Source organism: Eumetopias jubatus, unplaced genomic scaffold (assembly GCF_037043125.1).
Source record: "Eumetopias jubatus isolate StellerSeaLion01/CBP00866 unplaced genomic scaffold, mEumJub1_p1.0 scaffold_16, whole genome shotgun sequence".
NCBI lineage: Eukaryota > Metazoa > Chordata > Mammalia > Carnivora > Otariidae > Eumetopias > Eumetopias jubatus.
Window position 1 is genome coordinate 30361693 of NW_028274822.1, and position 13668 is coordinate 30375360.

The 13668-nt window shown below is 36.5% G+C and overlaps 1 protein-coding gene across 1 annotated transcript; it reads left to right on the top strand.

The window, feature by feature from the left end:
• Positions 1 to 2134: 2134 nt before the first annotated feature.
• Positions 2135 to 9385, top strand: SYT4 (synaptotagmin 4). The gene is made up of 4 exons (XM_028098131.2): positions 2135 to 2168; positions 5142 to 5956; positions 7644 to 7764; positions 9078 to 9385. The coding sequence occupies exons 1-4, from the start codon at positions 2135 to 2137 to the stop codon at positions 9383 to 9385; spliced, it is 1278 nt and encodes a 425-aa protein (XP_027953932.1).
• The last annotated feature ends 4283 nt before the right edge of the window (positions 9386 to 13668 follow it).

A 13668-nucleotide genomic window follows, 5' to 3' on the forward strand; every position in this document is an offset into this window, starting at 1 on the left:
CCACTCCTCATCTGGTGCTGGTAGAAGCTTGTCTAAAGAGATTGGATAATAAATAATACGCTATTCATCAAATGAAAATGAGGGAAACCTCTGACATTTTAATTAATAACATTTATTTCAGTTTGCTTTTAAAGCAAGCAATGAAACAGTTACTATATTCACAATAGCATTAGCTCTGGGCAAGAGGTAATTTTATCACAATGTGTCCTTAGAAATGAGACAGTCCAGGGTGGGATGGGGTTCTGTAGAAACAGAGTTTAAACATTCTAGACAGGTTTTAGATGACAGCATTTTGCCACCTTAAGGTAAAATTAATGAGATACTAATTTATATAAAACATACAAATAAGGTACTTACATTTACAACAAATGAGTTTGACCATATGTTAGCAATAACTTAGCCAGGAAACACACATTCTGGTAAGCCTCATACCATATATTTTGTTTACCTCTGGTATATGCATAACAAATAAATGCCACTTTCATCTAATGAATGTCTATTCCTAGGGACAATCCCACTATGTTCATGCATAACTGAGGAAGCAAGTAATCTGAATGAAGTGAAAAGATAAGGACACAAAACACAGGTTCTGCCAATGGAAAAAAAATAAATACAGTAAATTAGTTTGTGTGTTTTCATAGCATGACAATATAAGATTTTTAAAAATCTGTTAGAAAAATGTTAAAATGCCAAGTATGTGGGAGCAAGTAGAAAGGGAAAGAAAAGGACTTTGGTTTATAAAATTTTCCATGATGCAAAAGACTGAAGCTAATTTTTCCCCATACACGGTCGCTCAGAGCGACTGCCTGCCAATGTGCAGGAACCTGTCACTTGTACAGTAGCTTTCTGAGAGCCACCCAGTGCCCCCTCCTCCCCCATCCCAACACACACTGAATGTCATTTTCTCACTGAGCTCCAGAGCAAAGGAATTCTTTGCGGAGCACTAATTGACAGTTGGAGTTACAACCTGAGTTCTCTCCTTTGGAAAATTGCTAAACATTTGTTTTAAAAGACACAGTCTTCAGATTAAAATTAATCAGAATCTGACACCATATATTCTCCAGTTCCTCAACCCCAGAAATATCATCGGTTCAGGAAAAAAAATATTTTCCTATGAAAATAACCAATAATTATCAATTTCATTCATTTTCAGTTTTGGTCTGATTCTTGTAACTAGTTTGCACAATCCTATTAGAAGTCAGGGCTTTTAAACAGAAATGTCATTCCAGGAGCAGTCTCATTATATGCAAAAGTCATAACTGAGAGTGAGTCTGAATACAGAAGGGATTATTCCCATCTGTTCCTAAGTACTTTAACTGGTCAAATGTCAGATATTAAAGGGAAGAGAGCTGATAGACAGATGGAGCAACAGCATAAGCAAAATGTTTAGACTATTTATTAGAAAATAAGTGATTATAGTGGGGAAATTGTCTTATTTCTAATGGATCAATGTGCAGTGGATTCTTTTCTAACATAGGTATAACATATCCAAGAAAAATTTAGAGAGCGAGAAACATATTCCTTCATGTTACAATGTTCGTTTGATGCAGAAATTTCTCTCTTCTCACTCTTACCCTAAATCGTCTCTGTAAATTGCATTATTCTGATAACTCACAGACAGGCTTTTACTGAGCTTGATGATCAGAAGATTTTATATTAGAAACTGACAGGAATGAGTTTGGGGGCTCATCTCCATGTGCCTCTGAGCCCCCACAGACTAGCAAAGCTAATCTCCAGTAGTCCAACAGTTAAAATAATTGATGAGTATGTGTTGAATCCTCAGGAGAGAAGGGAGGAAGAAAAAAGGAGAGGAGAGGCTTGGAGGGCGGAGGGGAGGAGGGCAGGTGCTGATTTCAACCCTGTAGCGTCAGGATTGCGTCAATTCGGGCTTCAGCCACGTCTAGAGTCTCCGAGACGAGCTTCTCAGAAGAGCCAAAACAGGAACAGGGGTGGCAAATCACTGTGCGAAGGCGAGTGGACCTCCCTCTTTGCCTCCTCCCGTTCCAGGCGCAGGTCCCCTGAGCTCTGCGCTGTTGTTTTCAGCACTCGGGAAAGCCGGCGCTTCAGATCCAGGCAAGTGAATCAAGCCAGGGAGTTTTCCGTTCAGCACCTCGGACAGAACACGCAGCAAAAAATGGCTCCGATCACTACCAGCCGGGAAGAATTTGGTAAGCAAGTTACTCAACTTAAAACAGCGGTTGTTTTTTGAATACTCCAGGGTGGGCTGTGATGTTGTGGTTGTTGTTCTTGTTGTTCTTCCAGAGGTTGTTGAATATGGATTTCCTAGGTAGTTAATCTGAAAAGAAAATGAGAACTGTAAAGAGGCAGTCGTGGCTTATCTCTCTGTTGTTTCTCCCTTCCTTGCTATCTTTCTCCTTAAAATTGCCTTCTGCTAGGGAGATTTTACATCCAAGAAGTTTCTAAACGTTCAGGTAGCTCTGTAAATTGCAGCACGCGCTAAGTAAAGGAAGAGGAGTCTGCTGTTTGTTGTTGGTTTCATTAATTCTGTAGGTAATTTTTATTTGTAGGTAAATCTGTTTTTAACTTACCAGGAGAAACCAATGTTTCTGTGATTACATAAGGGTTTGATCTCGGTATAAAATAACTTGTGTGTTGGGGGTTTGGGATGTATATTTTATTATAGAGTGTACCATAAGGTGGTTTTTCTCTGCTATGTTTTTCTTGTATCCTTGAAATATGTTGCTAGTGGAAGACACAGAATCCTATGACGCTAGGATTAAAGCGATATTTGAAATGAACTGGCTTGGTCCATTGCATTTCGCAGGTGAGGTAACCAAAGCCCAGAGATATGAGGGAAGTGTTGCAGGTCAAACAGTTAACTAAAAGATACTGGAAAGTAGAATTAGGAATCCTGTTTTCCAGTTCAATTTCCCTTTTCCTATACCAAATTTTTGGCACTATTGATCTCCTTCTCTCAGTAAATAAAATCAGATGTACTTCAAATTAAAAAGTAGTATTTTTAGGTCCCATTATATTCCAAAGATAAGAGATGGAGTTTTACTTACTTTACAAGTATTCAAAAAAAAAAAAATCAGGGAATTTTATGGAAGTTTGTGAATAAGGAATGATATCTATGAGTACATGATAATTGTTACTAAACTGAGTGAAATGACTGAGGTCTTTACTCTCAAAAGCTTAAGACCTTATCAGTAGAGAATACACAGGGAGTACGTGCGTCTTTCCGTGATATATTGAATATTTTGCCTTGTGACATAAGTATTGGATAGAGACAATCTGTGACATTATATTCAGAAATGAGTTTCCTTTACAGCCTTCCATTTGGGTGATTGAGTTTATATTGTTGTGATGTTTATTCCCGATTTCTGATTTGAAAATAAGAAATTTTCTAATACTGAGGCATTTTCAGAGATGGTGCTAGGGAAAAATATGTCCTAGCTTGGGCTATCCATCTACTTAGGAAAAAAAAAAGGATCATTTTTCTATTGTTTTTATTGTTCTCCTAGCACTGGCTAAGAATTGGATTAGTTCATGATTTTGGTTTTGCTTCCTGGCCTTGGATTATTAGAGAGTCCAAGAGTGGATTTTTTTTTCCCCCCACAAAGACTTGAATAGGAGGAAAAACTGAAAAGCTGATACTAAGTTTAGCTGATTATCTTTAGCTCTCGCCTCATTCTTTCTCTGTAGCATTTGCTGCTTTTTCTACTTGGGGAATTCGAAGGTTTATTTTTCATCTTTACATGGTCAATTTCTTGATCTAATTAAACTATGGAATTTTTTATTGTTACTTTTTAATTTTCTTATATATGTCTGCTCTTGTTTGTCGTTACTGATTCTTATATTGAGTTCAGTTTTGAAATTATGAAGTAGATAGGCAGAAGATTTGAGGGGAGGGGAAGGGGAGTAACAAAAGATTGTTCTTTCAGGGGTTATTCAAACTAGCCTTAACCCTTTCCTGACTGGGACTTCTAACTTTACTATTCACTATTTGGGATAAAAATAGATAAGAATGAAACTAAATGCAGATAATATTACATTAGTTATATTCACTATGATTATATTGAACATTGACTCAACTGATGCACTGTGTCCAGATATAGCAATACTGCTTTTACTTACACAGTGTTACTGATCATTTGTTGGAGGGCTATGCTTACATATGGGACATGATAAGCTTCATGCATAATCGATGTTACCTAATGTCAGTAATTTAATGTGCCCTCATTCAAGGAAAGAATGCCAAATTCAATTTTATTATCATTTGCCATGTGGAAAAATGCTAGAAAAAAATCAGTTATGGATAAAATTGAACTCTAAATTATCTAAACTCACTTTTCTCAATACATGTTAAGGAATGATGATTCATTTGTAGCCATTGTTTTATTTTTATCCCACTTAGGTATAATTAATTTGTACTTTGGATAATTCAGTGTTTGAGAAATTTTGGGTCTGTATACAAGGAGTTTGCAGTGGTATAAGTTACATAATATCAATACCCTGTTGTTCATCTTTTTTTTTCTTTTTTCCCTAATATATGTAACATTTCTCTTACCAGTGTTCCATAATTGGGATGGAAATTATTGACAAGTTTGTGATAATAGCAGATAATGTTCCTTCATTTCTTAAAATTCCTGGAACCACTAGCCCCTAGATGTTTCCTGCTTGAATCCAGGATAAATAATGAACTATTAAGAATACAAAATTTCTCAGTATTTGAAGAATGTGCATTTAGAGTTTCATAGTCAGTAAAAATTGATGCTTCTGGAAAGCCTCAAAATGTCAAGAAGGCATAATGAAATTAGTACTGACCTATCATGCTATAGTTGACTCATGTTATCTGAGAAAACAAAGGTAGGTCAGGGTCATTTAGCATCCCTCATCCCTGACCTAAGCCCAGTTTCATCTTTTTATTTTATTTATGAAAAAACTACTGAAATGAAGAAGTTTCTATCATAGTGTATTTTTTTCTGTATGTCACACAGTGTATGTGTTTATTCCTGAAGGTGATATGAAATGTGTACATAACTCATACCCAGAACAGTCAGAAAGTAATCCAGTCTGTGCAACCTACAGCAATTGCCAGCTCCAGCATGCTTTTCAAATAGGCTCATATCTCCAACTCCGCTCCTTTAATATATATTATTGGTCATTTGATTTTTCAGATGAAATCCCCACAGTGGTGGGGATCTTCAGTGCATTTGGCCTGGTCTTCACAGTCTCTCTGTTTGCATGGATCTGCTGTCAGAGAAAATCATCCAAGTCTACCAAGACTCCTCCATATAAGTTTGTGCACGTCCTAAAAGGAGTTGATATTTATCCTGAAAATCTAAGTAGCAAGAAGAAGTTTGGAGCAGATGACAAAAATGAAGTAAAGAATAAACCAGCTGTGCCAAAGAATTCATTACATCTTGACCTTGAGAAGAGAGATCTCAATGGCAATTTTCCCAAAACAAACCTCAAAGCGAGTAGCCCTTCTGATCTGGAGAATGTGACCCCAAAGCTCTTTTCAGAAGGGGAGAAAGAGGCTCTTTCCCCTGATAGCTTAAAGTCCAGCACTTCCCTTACTTCAGAAGAGAAGCAGGAGAAGCTGGGAACCCTCTTCTTCTCCTTAGAGTACAACTTTGAGAAGAAAGCATTTGTGGTGAACATCAAGGAAGCCCGTGGCTTGCCGGCCATGGATGAGCAGTCGATGACCTCTGACCCATACATCAAAATGACAATCCTGCCAGAGAAGAAGCATAAAGTGAAAACCAGAGTTCTTAGAAAGACCTTGGACCCAGCTTTTGATGAGACCTTTACATTCTATGGGATCCTCTACACCCAGATTCAAGAGTTGGCCTTGCACTTCACAATTTTGAGTTTTGACAGGTTTTCAAGAGATGATATCATTGGAGAAGTCCTTATTCCTCTTGCAGGAATTGAGTTATCTGATGGAAAAATGTTAATGAACAGAGAGATTATCAAGAGAAATGTTAGGGTAATTCATTTTTAGTGCTTAAAGTATTTATAAACAATCTTTTATGTAGCTTTTTCTTATCTAGGGGATTTTCATTAAACTGATAAGTTTTATACATATCATCTTTACTATGTTTAATTATTATTAATCATAATCAAATGGGGAGCAAGGGACTAGAGTAGATGAAAGAAAATTTAATCTACAACTGAAATGCTTAAAGTATTTTAATTATATAAAATAAATAGGCATCCTTTTTGGATATTTAAATAACACTTATATAAATATTTCTGTTAATTTCTATCATAAGTATTTTGACTAGGACTGTCACTTAACCTAAAATTCAGGCAAATATTTCTTATTCATAAACAAGTTAACAAAGATGTCTCAAGGTCAGCATAATTGAATTTAAAATTGATATTTAAAATTGAGTCAGTTTATACTGAGGATTTGGAAGTTGTATTGACTTTTCATGGAATTGCTTTTCAAGGAGGAGACATCACATCATATTGAGTTATAAATGTTCATTACTATGTTGTATGACAAGAAGTGAGTTACTCTGCCTTTGTAGTTATACTGCTTTGGTAGTTCTGAGACTATTGGACAATGATAAGATACCAAATTTAATCCTATTTCCCCTTTAAATATAGAACCCAATTGATTTAAACTGTAGTACTTCAGAATAATTTGTTTCTATAAGGCATGATTTTATAGAATACCATAAAGTTCACCTTTGTTTCTTTGTTGAAATTAATGAAAAGTCAAGGTTCAGAAAAATCAGTAGCTTGTTTGAGACACTGAGCTGTTTAGCGGCACAGTAGGAATAAAGATCTATTCCCTACTCTTATTCTTCTTGGACTGCTTATTCATATAATGACCCCATGTCTGTTTTTGTACATAGATTGAAGTTTTAGGAGCTCTGGCCAGCCATCATTCTTAGTTATAATCTAGCCCTGAGTTTACATTTTATTAGTATCGGGTAAAACTTGTAATTTGAGTTATTGGTCTTCTTACCTAATGTCTTTAAAGTACAAATAAAATCTAAGTAGCATACAAAGAAGGATGTTGTGATGCTTTCCAAAAACAGAGTATTAAAAATTGGGTCAGTTCCTTCCAATATTTAATTCATTTCTTGGATTTGAATGAGGACTTCGAGTCGGGACTGGGGACAGAGAATTTTAACGCCCTCTGGGGCAGGAGATGGTAGCAGTCAGAATAAATTTCTGTTGGTCTGAATTCGAATTCCAATAATATCAATACTTTTTTAAAAAATTGAAATCAAGTCAAACTTAACATGAATCATTTTGCCCTACACAGATCCATTCAAATGATTAGACAATTTTTATTACTATTAATAACTTCAAAAAGTAGTTATTTAATTAAAAATCAAAAGTAAAGAACAACACCACCTCTGTATAGGCTGTCCTCTACCCTTTTATAGATTTCAGTAATGGGTGTGGCTCACTCATTACATATTTTAACATCCTGTAGTACCTAAAACCATCACAAGATGGCAGCCAGTTGTTTTTAGAAGGTGATAGTACTGTAAAAGATTGTAGTTACTCTTGAATTCCTTAGCATATTAAAATAAAAATAAGTAGGAAAATTACACTTAAATAACAATGTTATATTGCTTTAAAATGTTTCTATAAGTACACATTTCAAAACAAAAAATAATAAGAGTACTTACACCACATCTCTCTTTGTTTAGAAGTCTTCAGGACGGGGTGAGTTACTGATCTCTCTCTGCTATCAGTCCACTACAAATACTCTCACTGTGGTTGTTTTAAAAGCTCGACACCTGCCTAAATCTGATGTGTCTGGACTTTCAGGTAAGAATGCTTCTGAAAGATTCAGTCTCAGGTATAAGTGAGTAATACATTGGCAAAATAGTTAGCAAGGAACATGATTTTAATTTACCTTTTACTCACAAGCACAAGTGATGTGATTGTTTTTCTGTTTTGCATTTAATGAAATAACAATGTGAGCCAATGCCATTAGCAAGAAAAAGAAAACTACATACTCCTAAGATCTAAGCCATTGCTAATCCATGGTAGATGTCTGACTGTGTGGGTTTGAAGCAGAAAGCAGTGATAAATGCAGAGGTGAGAGGTCATTGCCAAAAATATAGCAATGGTTTGGGAGAAGAGTTCTTAATTTTAGTATTTTTGTGAGCCTGCCTACACTTACACTTCTATTGTTTTTTATTATTTTTCCTTTAATTCCTTATGTATCTGCTTTAAGCACTAGCTTTTAGTTTTGTGACTAAGTAAAAAAAAATTCCTTGTTGTATCACACAGTGAAAAGAATACATGACCTATGGGTTAAAATGATGAGTTCAAATTCTAACCCTTCCATTTTAGCATATAATCTTGGCTATGTTTCATAATCTCTATACAAACTAGATGTACTAATACCTTGAGGGGGATTGTGAAGACTGGAAGGATATACTTCATTAAATAACATCTAGTTCTATTATTATTACTACTGTTGTTCATTAATGGTAATTGAACACATGATCTTGAAGGTTTAGATTAGGAAGCTAAAATGAACTCACATGCTTCAACCAGAAAAAGCCAAAAGTAATATAATTAAATGTATGATAAGGTATTATGATCCTACAATTCACACATTAAGGATGACACAGGGAAGATCAACACCGGAAAACAGGAAGCAAACCCAGCTGGTGATTAAAGCACAAAAGGACATTGCCATTGTGAATTCTAAATGACTGTACAACGGAAAAGCAGAGGGTAGAAAGACTCACCCAAAGTCATACAACTCAGTTAGGTTAGGTCTTGTCCAATATTTTTTTCTTCCATCTTATTTTCTGGACTGAGTTATACATAATCAGAATGAACCATTAGAACTTTTTTTTATATATTATCTCTTCTTCTTGCCATTATACTTCATTTCCCATCCTGTGGTTTAAAACTGTTTTCTCTTCACATTGCACATTCCTCCTTGTTTTCAATTTGTTGATAATAGAGAGGCCAAGCTTGATCCATATTTTCACTTTGTTCTGACTCATTTTCATTGCAATCTCACTTTATTGGCAGGCAGTGATCTCTAAGGGCACCATTATGTTGAGACCAACTCTCCAGCCAGGTTCTGCCAGTATAACGTCTGTCATTTACCATTGCAGATCCCTATGTGAAAGTGAACCTGTACCATGCCAAAAAGAGAATCTCGAAAAAGAAGACTCATGTGAAGAAATGCACCCCCAATGCAGTGTTCAATGAACTGTTTGTCTTTGATATTCCTTGTGAGGGTCTTGAAGAGATAAGTGTTGAATTTCTGGTTTTGGATTCTGAAAGGGGGTCCAGAAATGAGGTAATAGGGCGGTTGGTCCTGGGAGCAGCAGCGGAAGGAACCGGTGGAGAGCACTGGAAAGAGATCTGTGACTATCCCAGGAGACAAATTGCCAAGTGGCATATGCTCTGTGATGGGTAGCGTCCTAGCCATGATGAGTTGGAACAATGATTTTTACTAGGCAAGGAACAATTTTCTTTCTCTTTTTTTCCTGATAACGTGATTGCAAGCTTGTGACAACAAGCTGCCCTTTTTTTGTTGTTGTTAGAAATGGATTGAATTAGCAGACCAGAAAGTAACTGTAAATGTGTATCATGATATTTTCCCCCAATATTCGAGAAGTTGGATAAATTTTCATGAGGTATTCAGTCTCTTCTGCAGGTTACCAGAGTAGCCAAGCATTTTATGAATCCTGCGGTGCAATCCCAAGCTATGGATGTGGTTTAGAAGGTGATGATCTCATGGGAACATGTCACTGGAAACAATGTGATTTTTTTGGATTTAGAAATGAAAAGCATGCTTTCTCTTATGAAAATTCATCCATTTTTTCTTCAGACGGGGAAATCAATTTTTCTTTAAATCCAAAGATATTAAAGAAACGTTCTCTAGTTTGTTTTTATTCATTATGTCATGTGCAAATGGTTGTCTTGCATATAAAAGTATATGGTCGTTTCTCTTTAGTTTTAATTATTTGATACAATTTTATTATACAAGGAGTAACTTGGTTTTGTTTCAAAAGGACAGTGAACAAGCTGAGAAACCATTTTATTAAAGGGCTGAGTTGAGAACACTGTGGCTGAAATATTATTTTCTCCCTCCTAAGGTTATATGTGAGTCAAATTGTTGGAAAATATGATCTCACATAAGAACCACGGCCTTGAATTATTCACTGCCCTTCACAAACATCAGTGTGGTCTAAGAAAGCCCTGTTTACCTTTGTGAAATTGTGGAATTAGTTAGTGGGTAAAGAAATAAACTTCAGCTAGAAATCCAGTTAGAAATGCAGTTTTCTGAAAGGAAATATGTATAGTACACAAGTGTGCATTCAAGGCCATCCCTCGTCCACAGAAAGGGCATGACTAAGTCTGCACGTAGCTTGTCCTCCCCCAGAAAGGACTAAGCTACTATTTGGAAAGAAACAGACAGGACTGAAGTTTTAACCACTGCCAGATAGAAAGCATCACTTAAACCAACAAACTAAGGAATGCCTGAAAAATAGCTATACAGCAAAGCCTAATATAATTTACACGTTTTCACACAAAATCTCTTTAGGCTGTCAAATTAGCACAACAAAGTATGTTTCACTATCTTTCCTAGGCTAATTTGTCTTGAGCTGTTGTCTGTGGAGCAGTTTATAGACTAGTGTCTCACATGGTTTGCCAGTACCAGGTCTCTGAAATTCAATGAAAACCTGCTTGAGCAAAGCAGCGCCCTGGGATTCCTTGAAAGGATGAACTTGAGGTCATATCACCATATTTGAGTTTTTAGAGCGTATCAGTGAAACTGGATACAGTCGAATTATTAAATATGCAAGTTAGAAATAAAGTCTACTGAAAAATTTACATTTTGAGTCAGGTTTTGTGTCAGTACCTTAGCCGTTTTCGAGAATGTGTTTGATATCACAGTGTTTGTAAATTCTATGACAAATGCATTTTCAAAACAACATACATGCTCTTTATGACTCTGCCTAATGTAAAGAAAATGTTTTACATTCTATATGTACAAAGATTGAAGTCAGCCTCTTTTTTGTGCTTTAAGATGACTTTGGGATTAAAAAAGAATATTCCCTAATCATTGTCTTTATCCACCAGAATGTCACCTCATGGCATTTCTATGAAAGCAACACAAAATGAGTCGTAGTCAGTGTGTGGTTTGGGGAAGTTAGAGGGCCCTTTTATTGTATGTATATTTGGTATCATGGGCCATGGAATAGAATATATTTTGGAGCTCTGCAAAGTTGTGAGGAGTCGATTTGAAGTATCCTTCACAGCAGCCGGAAGGTAACGGTGGTACCGAGTAAAGTATGGTTGTTGGAGGGTGATTTCTTTTTTAAGTGGAACAGCAAAACCAACAACGAATACTTTTAAAATTACAATGAATAATTTGTAAATAGTTTTTAGTTTTTAAATTTTAAAGTGTTTCTGAGTGTGAAAAGTTGAGTAAAACTCTTTGTAATTGCTTTTAAGAAAAGAAAGAAGGAAAACTAGAATCGAAAACAGGCAGGGACATCTGCGATCCCATCATCTTCCGAAAATTATACTGTTTTATAACGTATTATAATATCAATGTGAATATCTTGAATTCTGTTGCAAATCCTGCACTGTATGAAACATGTAAATTAACTGTTCGTCCGATTAGCCAATCCAGCCACCCTCATGGGGGGGGTCTCTATGTTTGAAGAACCGTGTAACTCAGTAACTGACTTGTTCTGATGTCGTAACTCAATAGAAGTGACTTGGAAGGAAGCATGGTGTATGAGATGGTGTCTGTTCTTTCGTGCCAGCTCTGTATGATGTTTGTAAGACCATGTTTGTAAGACATGAATAAACTGCTGCTTTTGCCCAACCCATTTCAACTCAAACTTTTTGCCAATAGACTCTGTACTAAGAATTCTCTTCTTTCTTTCTAAGCTTTAAGTTTCCTGAATGGATCTCATGGCATAGAATAGGGATCATTAGTGATACAGCACCAAGGTCTTCCATATATCTTATTTTGTTTAATCCTCATAACAATCATCTGAGACAATTATTATTATCCCTATGATACAGAAGCAAAAACCAAGACTTGAGGAGCTTAGGCAATTGACTCAAATTCTTGGCTGACCATGCTCTTCCTTCCATAGCATACCACTCTCCTGAAGAAGTCCTCATCAACTGGATTGCTAGACCCTTAAAGGGGATAATGCCCAAATTTTTTGACTTTCCCGTTCTTCTTTTTTTAAAAGATTTTATTTATTTATTTGACAGAGAGAGAGAGAACATGAGTGGGGGCAGGGGTAGGGGCAGAGGGAGAGGGACACACAGACTCACTGCTGAGCAGGGCTTGATCCCAGGACCCTGAGACCATGACCTGAGCCGAAGTCAGATGCTTAACGACTGAGCCCCCCACATACCCCAAGACTTTTCCTTTCTACAGTATACTCACTTTTCCATATTTTATTTACTTTTTCACTATTTTCTAGCACCATTCTTACTCTATTTTTTTCTCTTTGGTCATCTTATTTCTCATCTTAGTCTCTTTCATTACCTATTTTCTATTACTAGCTTTTCTTTTCTTTTTCATTTTGCCCATGTCCTTGCACCAGATAGACCTGGTTAGAAAAATGGTGTGGAAATGGAAGTCTTATTTCTTCTTAGAAAGGGGGAGAAAAAACTCTCAGGACATCTGCAGTGTTCCCATCAAACATGAGCTAAGGTGAATGGGAACTATGGGGCCCACAACAGGCGGATCAGCCACTGTTTATAACCTCAATCTATATGGAGGTGTTCCATGTTAACATACTTGGAAAAACAGTCCTATAAATGGCATGCAGCCAGAATCTGTTGCCATTATATTTTTGCTGCAAATCATATTAACTGTAAGGAGAGTGCACAGGTATGTCGAAAGAGTTGGCCATTATATTTAAGTGTTCAAATATATTTTAGTTGCCAAAAGCAACCAGAGACACTGAGGAGATTTTCCAAGGGCATTAGTCATCAGGGAAATGCTAAGTAAGACCACAGTGAGATACGCCTGCATATCGATGACAGTGGTTGAAATTTAGAGTTTGAACATGTCAAGTGTTGGTGAATATTTAGAAGAACAAGGTCTCTCCCACACTCCTGGTGGGGATGTAAAATGCAGATGGAGAGAGAGAGACAACTGGTTTGGGGAACAAGCGGTCAGTTTTTGTTTTTTTTTTTTTTAAGATTTATTTATTTATTTATTTATTTGAGAGAAAGAGAATGAGAGACAGAGAGCACGAGAGGGAAGAGGGTCAGAGGGAGAAGCAGACTCCCTGCTGAGCAGGGAGCCCGATGTGGGACTCGATCCCAGGACCCCAGGATCATGACCTGAGCCGAAGGCAGTTGCTTAACCAACTGAGCCACCCAGGGGCCCCAAGCGGTCAGTTTTTAACAAATTAAACATACACCTACCATATGACCCAGTCATTCCACTTCTAGGTATTTACAAAGAGAAATTAAAGCATATGTTTACATAAACACTTGTACATGAATTTCCATAGCAGCTTTATATGTCATAGCCAAAAACTGTACTCAACCTAAATGTTCATCAACAGGTGAAAGGGTAAATGAATTGTGGTCTGTCTACACAGTGGAATACTACTGAACAATGAAATTAAATGAACTATTGAAAGATGCAACAACATATATGAGTCTTAACTCAGGAAGCCAGATAATCTCCCCTACCCCCCAATGTAGAAT

What these genes read in the sequence shown, in the direction of transcription:
- SYT4 (XM_028098131.2), top strand. Translation starts at nt 2,135, where the DNA reads ATGGCTCCGATCACTACCAGCCGGGAAGAATTTG. An exon ending in TACCAGCCGGGAAGAATTTG is followed by an intron (nt 2,169 to 5,141) that starts GTAAGCAAGTTA and finishes TTGATTTTTCAG; the next exon opens with ATGAAATCCCCACAGTGGTG. An exon ending in TTATCAAGAGAAATGTTAGG is followed by an intron (nt 5,957 to 7,643) that starts GTAATTCATTTT and finishes CTCTTTGTTTAG; the next exon opens with AAGTCTTCAGGACGGGGTGA.